Source organism: Myotis brandtii, unplaced genomic scaffold, assembly GCF_000412655.1.
Source record: "Myotis brandtii unplaced genomic scaffold, ASM41265v1 scaffold561, whole genome shotgun sequence".
Taxonomy (NCBI): Eukaryota; Metazoa; Chordata; class Mammalia; order Chiroptera; family Vespertilionidae; genus Myotis; species Myotis brandtii.
Genome location: NW_005370085.1, coordinates 647,150 through 654,419, shown reverse-complemented (window position 1 = coordinate 654,419; position 7,270 = coordinate 647,150). Strand labels below are relative to the sequence as shown.

The following is a 7,270-nucleotide window of genomic DNA, read 5'->3' as shown; positions in this document are numbered from 1 at the left end:
CCCCCCCCCCCCCCAACCTCCTGCCCAAATGCAGAGGGTCCCTCCCACGACCCAGAGGGCGGTGGCAGCCCACCATGCTGATGGCCACAGAGTGTTCCTTCTCTCTCTAGTCCTTATTCTTCCCCAGTCAAGTGCAGGGCCAGAGGCCACCCTCCCTCCCCCTCCCCCTCTCCCTCACGGCAGGTGGGTGCTCTCCCCTGGGGAGCCAGCGGGCAGCCTGGTGGCCTGGCTTGTGTCAGCAGCCCAGCAGCCTGGAGGAGGTGGGCGGGAGGTTGAGGAAGCACTGTCAGATCCGGGTGTGTGGGGGTTGGGATGACTTCTGTGCTTATTCAAGTGGTAACTGGATCGGGACCTGGAGTGGGAAGTGTTCTTGGGTGCATGTTTTGCACACAGAGCATGACGATGCTTGCATTGCATTTACAGGAGTGGCAAGGCGTTTACCACGCCAAAAGCGGAGATAACGTATCACAGAATGTGAAGATAATTCCTGTCATTGGACAGGGAGGGTAAGTGGAATAAACGTGCTCCCGTCAACATGCTGTGTTTGGCTGATTGTAAATGTGCTGTAAGTGCTTAGGAGCTGCCTGCAGAACGTGAAAGACAGACGTGTGTGAGGTCAGGTGTCGCCCAAGAATGGCCTTCCCGGGGCTCCTCAGGGCTGCAGCCTGACTCCAGCTGGCGACTCACAGCCCCACATTCCGGACCCCCTTCTTGTGCTGCAGACACACCGGCCTAACGCATTGAGGTCAGAATATGAAATCAGTTTATGAAGCTGTGTGATAAGCACACGGACTAAGAGTTGTGTCTAATCTGAAAGCCTGTGATTGCCGCACAGACCTAGCAAATTAAGAATAATTTAAACACCACCATCTATGGAAACGCGTATCGAACAGATGTGACCACAGATTGGAAGGAAGTGTCTATCAGGAGCCTAACAGTCTCCTCTGGTTTGTCTCGGAATCTAGTTTAAGAGGAACGATGGGAAAGTGTGAGTACGTTCTAGAACACCAGCCATAAATGCAGCCATGAGAAGTGATGGCAAAGGACATGACAAGGAAGATGCTTATGTAAATGCAAACTCATACCGAGTGTGCGACCTGCTCACGGGATGACCAGGGAAAGGGCAGAGGAGGAGGAGGTGTGCACACTCATCTCCTCCCAGCCCCCCCCCCCCCCATGTGGGCCCTGACCTCAGCCCTTTCCCAGATGAGGAAGCTGAGGCTCGGTGGTGAGGTTGCCGGCCCCAGGCCGGGACCTCTGCTGACTGCGTGGCTCACGTGCGTGGTCGGCAGGCTCGACTGGCAATGCCTCGGGGAGACGGGTCTGGGTGGGCCCTCCGTTCTGATTCTTTGCCTTTTTATGTCCTCTCCACATTTTTGTGTGATAAGCACATAGGGATTCGGTTACCAAAGGGAACAGAAAAATGGAAGGAACAGGAAGTAAGGAGAGCGGGCGGCTCCTGTGAGGAGCGCTGGTGGCTCTGCCTTCTGCCCCAGGGAGCCTGGGCCCCGTGGCCTCTGGCGGAATGACTGGGTCCGATGGCTCGGGGACCGGAAGCGCATCAGCATCTGGGGTCCTGAGCGCGAAACACGCGACGTGACTGCAGGCTCCCGGTCGGTCAACACGCAGCCCGTTTTAAAAAACAGGTGTTTGTAATTGTACGTTAGGACGACTTGGGAGGATGGTGGTGTTTTTACTGAAGAGTCGGCTTCCTTGCCGCAGGCACCAACGGGTGTTTGTGGAGACGCGTTGAGTGGGGGCTTGGCCACGGACCTCAGAGGTGCTTTTCTCAAAGCAGGTTGTGTATGTGGAGGCGAGATGCTCTTTTCACAATGAGAAATAGCAACGCGTCCGTCAGCACAGAGCCATGGAGCACCGGGAGGGAGAAATAACGCATGGTTTTCTACTTGCAGAAAAATTAGACACTATGTGTCCATCATCCGAGTGAACAGCGGCAACAGTAAGGTGTGTCGGGGCCCTCGGGACGGGACGGCTGCCCCAGCGGCTGTTCGGCGGCCGCACTAACAGCTTCTACACTTCATTTCCAGGCTGAGAAGATCATGGAATCTGTTCAGTCTGACACTCCCACAGGTATGGTGCCCATGTTCCTCCTCCGAGGAGCTTGCCCGCTGCACGCCAGGTCTCTGCTGCCCAGGTCCCAGGTCCCAGGTCCTGAGCCCTTGAGGGCGTTCTGACAGGCGTAAGGGGAGAGTCTGGGCACCTCACATGCATGAATTCAATGTGGAAGCGTGTTGAGTGACGTGTGGGTTGTTGGCTGATCTGTGCTCTAGGAACAGGGACAGCTTCTTCTGACAGTCGCCACCGCCAGCAGACAGGGGGCGCCGGGCCCTTCAGACGTGCCTCCCCGGTGTCTGCTCCCACCCCCCGCTGGGTGACTGCACATGGTCCGGTCGCGGGAGGAGACCATCTCCCGGCTCCGGCTCCCATTCCTTCAGCTTCGGGGACTTGCTTCCCAGCACCAGGCAGCTCATTCCCTCGGGAACGGGCCCTCGTGTTTCCCGAGCCGACTGCCCGCGGCCCTGTGCTGAGGGTAGACGTGTTGTAGACGAAGTTCCCTTTTCACAGAGGAGGGGGCAGAAGGACTGACTGACGTGCCCTGGGCACCGTCCAGGAAGTGGTGGGCTGGCATGGGCTGTGACAGCTCTCGTGGGCGCGGTGCCCAGGAGCACACAGGGCTTGCGTGAAAGGCAGAGACGCGGTGCCGAGGGATGCACAGCGAGTGATGAGCGGTGGGCGAGAAGGGGCCGGGGCCATGGCGCCTCAGGAGAGGGACAGTCCAGGCAGGGACAGTGGGTTTGAAGAAGAGGCTGCGGAGCCCTGGCCAGCAGCTCCGTTGGTTTGAGCGTCGTCCCGACGCACCAAGGGTGCGGGTTGCATCCCCGGTCGGGGTACATACAGGGGTCAGCCAGTGAATCATCAGTAAGTGGAACAACAAATTGGTGTTTCTCTCCCTCATGCCCCGATGCCCCTCCGCAGCGCTTTAGCTCCCCTCCTCTCTCCCTCCCTCCCCCTCTCTTTCTCTTTCCCCCCATCTCCCTCCCTTCTTCCCTCTCTTTCAAAGTCAATTAAAAAAATTTTTGTTTGTTTAAGAAGAGTGTGTGGAAGGAAAAGTATTCCAAGAATAAAACAGGCACAGAAGACGGGAAGTCCAGAGTGTGTTCTGGAAAGAGCAAGGGTTAAATCGAACTGGTGTGCGGGGTCAGTGTGCGGAGAGGAACTGGGGTCACACAGGATCCCGGGTGCTACGTAGGAAAGGAGGGTTTTCACCTGCAGGCAGTGCAGCCTGAGCCCATGGGAGCTGGGAGTAGCCTGACGTCTGAGCTCTTAGGGCAGGTGTGTGATGGACGAGGTGGAAGGAGGGACCAGACAGAATGCCAGCATCGCCATAGGCGGGAGCAGAGGCGCAGCCACCAGGGCATAACCAGTGATGGCAGGAGGGAGTCAGCGGCCACGTGGGAAGGTGGTGGAGACCAGAGCGAGGAAAGCAAGGAGGCGCAGTCGAGAGGTGGTAGTGAAGCCTGGAGGGTGAGGGGTGCGACGGGCTGGGAAGGTGAGACGAAGGCATGGCTCCTTGGGTTTGTGTGTGTGCGCTCGCTCGTCGGCTCGTTCATTCTACAGTTTTTGTCGAGGGCCTGCTGGGCGCTGCAGAGAAGGGCCGGGGGTGTAAGTTTTGCTGCCAGCAAAGCATCCGCAGGTAGCTCGGATGTGGGACTGATGAGACTGAGCAGGAATGGTGGCAGGGGGTGGGGACCGAGGGGCCCAGGAGGAGCTGGAGGGAAAGGAGGGCACCTGAGTCAGAGCTGGGTTGCACAGAGAAGAGGGAGGGGAGTGCAGAGCTAGAGGTGGCCTTTGCATCCAAGAGCTCACCAATGACGCAGAGGAGTGCAGGTTCAGGAGAGAGGGCAGAGCCAGCCTGAGGGGCTGGAGGAGCAGGAGTAGAAGCTGCCCGCATGGGCCCAGCGTGACCATAACCCTTGCACTGCAAGGTCAGGGAGTGCCTTTACTTGGATAGCTATATAAAAGCCTAAGCAACCAGCCGACCAAACTACCAGTCGCTTATGATGTGCAGACCACTGGGGGACAGACACTCAATGCAGGAGCTGCCCCCTGGTAGTCAGTGAGCTCCCACAGCCAACCTCCCATTACCCCTCCCCCAACCATTCCCTACTCGTGTGAGCAGCTGCAAACAGCCATCATCCCCTCATCCAGGCTGGCCAGGCACCCCAGTGGGGACCCCCACCCTGAAGGGTGTGTGAGCAGCTGCAAACAGCCATCATCCCCTCATCCAGGCTGGCCAGGCACCCCAGTGGGGACCCCCACCCTGAAGGGTGTGTGAGCAGCTGCAAACAGCCATCATCCCCTCATCCAGGCTGGCCAGGCACCCCAGTGGGGACCCCCACCCTGAAGGGTGTGTGAGCAGCTGCAAACAGCCATCATCCCCTCATCCAGGCTGGCCAGGCACCCCAGTGGGGACCCCCACCCTGAAGGGTGTGTGACCAGCTGCAAACAGCCATCATCCCCTCATCCAGGCTGGCCAGGCACCCCAGTGGGGACCCCCACCCTGAAGGGTGTGTGACCAGCTGCAAACAGGCATCATCCCCTCATCCAGGCTGGCCAGGCACCCCAGTGGGGACCCCCACCCTGAAGGGGGTGTGACCAGCTGCAAACAGCCATCAGCCCCTCACCCAGGCTGGCCAGGCACCCAAGCGGGACCCCCACCCTGATCCAGGACACCCTTCAGGGCAAACCAGCCGGCCCCCACCCGTGCACCAGGCCTCTATCCTATATAGTAAAAGAGTAATATGCAATCTGACCCTAACAGCAGAAGGACTGGGAATGATTGGTCACCATGACACACACTGACCACCAGGGGGCAGACGCTTAATGCAGGAGCTGCCCTCTGGTGGTCAGTGCGCTCCCACAGGGGGAGCTCTGCTCAGCCACAAGCCAGGCTGATGGCTGCCAGTACAGCGGTGGTGGTGGGAACCTCTCCTGCCTCCTCAGCAGTGCTAAGGATGTCTGACTGCAGCTTAGGTCTGCTCCCTGCTGGCAAAGGGACATCCCCCAAGGGCTGCCGGGCTGCCAGAGGGATGTCTGATTGCCATCTTAGGCCCAATCCCCTGGGGAGCAGGCCTAAGCCAGCAAGTGGTCACCCCCGAGGGGTCCCAGACTGCAAAAGGGCACAGGCCGGGCTGAGGGACCCCCTACCCCCGAGCGCACAAATTTTTATGCACCAGGCCTCTAGTCTATGTATATAAAAGCCTAAGCAACCATCTGACTGTCCAACCAGTAGCTATGATGCACACTGACCACCAGAGGGCAGATGCTCAACGCAGGAGCTGCTGATCTACCGTGACTTGGCAGCTGTGGTTCTTGGGTGACGCCCCTGGCACCAGAGAGGAGGGAGCCTGGTTCCAGAGTGCGTCACCCAAGAACCACCCTCTCGCAAACCAGGACCCCTCGGGGGATGTCAGAGAGCCGGTTTCAGCCCGATCCCCGCAGGCCAGGGACCCCACCGGTGCATGAGTCTGTGCACTGGGCTTCTAGTTGATAAATATGTAGAATAGCCCTGTGAGGTGGGCACGGCTGTTATCATCATCTCTTTATTACAAAGAAAGAAACAGGTTCAGAAGGTTTAGATGACAGCATGGAGCGGGCAGCCAGGAAAGGCAGAGCTGGGACTAGCAGGCAGATCAGAGCCATGCTCACGGCTGTCCAGCCGGGAGAAGTCTCAGGCTGGGAGACTCTGAGGCCACCGTGCTGGGCCGCCTGTCATGTTACCAGATCACACCCTCCCGGTGTCTGCCTTCCTCTCGGCATCTAACTGCTTTTTATCCAAAGGCCCTGCTGACTGTCAGCTGGGGTCCTTGGCTATACACCACCAACACCAGTTCCTCAGCAGAAAGAAGCCTATTAGGAGGAGATGGGGGCCCACGTTGGGACAGGGAAGCCAGAGCACCGTCTGAGAGAGAGGGACCCAGGGAAGCTGGGTGCCGCCCCTGCGGCCTGGGAGCAGCGTGCGGGGCCACTATGGGCTCTGCCGAAGCGCCCCCCCCACCCCCCACCCCCCGGAAGGCAGAATGGCTGCCTCACAGCCTCCCTCGCTGCTGGGCTCTGGGGTGAAGCGCTCAATGGTGGCTTCCTAATGGGGAATGGGGCAAAGCGCTCACCCTATAGTGGGAGGCACAGGACAGGGGCTCGGATCCTGGGTGTCCAGGAAGCCAACAGGTCCCAGCTCACGTCCCTTTAACTCACCAAAGACATCCGTGTGATGAGAGTCTGTTCCAGGCCCGACCTGGTGTTAGGCACCCACACGTGAACGCCGAGTGCACTGATGGGCGGCAGGTCATCTGAACTCACTGTACTTTGTGGCACCACATGGGGGAGGGGGTGGCCTGGGGACGCTTCCCAGAGATGGCGATGGTGGGAATGGTGCCTGGAACAGAGGTCAGAGGACAGGAAGAGCATCGTGGAGGCAGAGAGAGCCCCTTTAAAATGCCAAGTAGAAATGAAAGCTGCTTTGTCGCCCCCCACAGCCCGGTCCTGTGCCTCTCCGGCCACAGGCTGCTCCCCCTGCCGGTTGCGCCTCTCCCTCCCTCCCCACTCCCCCCTGGGGCTCCCGCACTTCAGGACCCTGAGCTCCCGGCCTGTGACCCCTCTAGACCTTATTCCACTTCCCACCCCAGCGCCTGGTTAGGGCCTGACGCGCGGTGCCCAGGAAGTGTGTGTGGAGTGGACAAACGGGGAAGGATGAAGGAATAACCCAGTTCGTAGCCCAGCTGTAAAGGCAGGGGTGCGGCCTGAATCTCCAGAAGCTGCGGGAGGAGACACACTGGTTGGGAGGAGGAGCGATGGGAGGGGCGAGCGTGTGGAGCACTGCCCGAGGCAGAGGCAGCAGATGTCAAGGCTGCTCCTGAGACAGAGGGGGAGCCGCTGGCCCAGCCTCGTGTGGTCAGGGCCAGTGAGGAAGGGCAGGCTGTTGCACACACTGCTCCGGCCTGGCTGCCAGCCAGCTGCTCTGACTCGGAGGTGCTGGAGGGGTCTGAGTGAGGGGGCCGGGCCGCCAGTGGCTGCATCCAGTGGTGCTCACCTGTGCACAGGACTGAGCAGGTGGTGGGACGGCAGACGTGTGTCTATTGAGCATCTGTTATGTGCTGGGCGGTGCTGCCACCTGGGAAGGAGAAAGGAAGGCTTTCCTGCGCTTACTCATTCCCAGCTGTGGAGGAAGGCGGATGGAGCCTACGGTTAC

The 7,270-nt window shown here is 59.6% G+C and overlaps 1 protein-coding gene and 1 long non-coding RNA gene across 10 annotated transcripts in view; one reads left to right on the top strand and one right to left on the bottom strand.

Annotated features, from left to right (window-relative positions):
- PDE8A (phosphodiesterase 8A) overlaps positions 1–7,270 on the top strand; it is a 140,539-nt gene that overhangs the window by 117,253 nt on the left and 16,016 nt on the right. For 6 of the 7 annotated variants that reach the window (XM_014549596.1, XM_014549599.1, XM_014549601.1 and 3 more), the window contains 3 exons: positions 434–506; positions 1,914–1,965; positions 2,049–2,091. In XM_014549596.1, the coding sequence (XP_014405082.1) occupies positions 434–506; positions 1,914–1,965; positions 2,049–2,091 (168 nt within the window). Of the gene's footprint in view, positions 1–423; positions 507–1,913; positions 1,966–2,048; positions 2,092–7,270 lie in introns of all 7 variants that reach the window. The other variant, XM_014549598.1, reaches the window with a different exon arrangement.
- LOC102250666 overlaps positions 5,580–7,270 on the bottom strand; it is a 44,192-nt gene continuing 42,501 nt past the window's right edge. For 2 of the 3 annotated variants that reach the window (XR_001364471.1, XR_314279.2), the window contains exons 2-3: positions 7,112–7,192; positions 5,580–6,457 (exon numbers count right to left, since the gene is read on the bottom strand). This is a non-coding gene — a long non-coding RNA (uncharacterized LOC102250666). Of the gene's footprint in view, positions 6,510–7,111; positions 7,193–7,270 lie in introns of all 3 variants that reach the window. The other variant, XR_001364472.1, reaches the window with a different exon arrangement.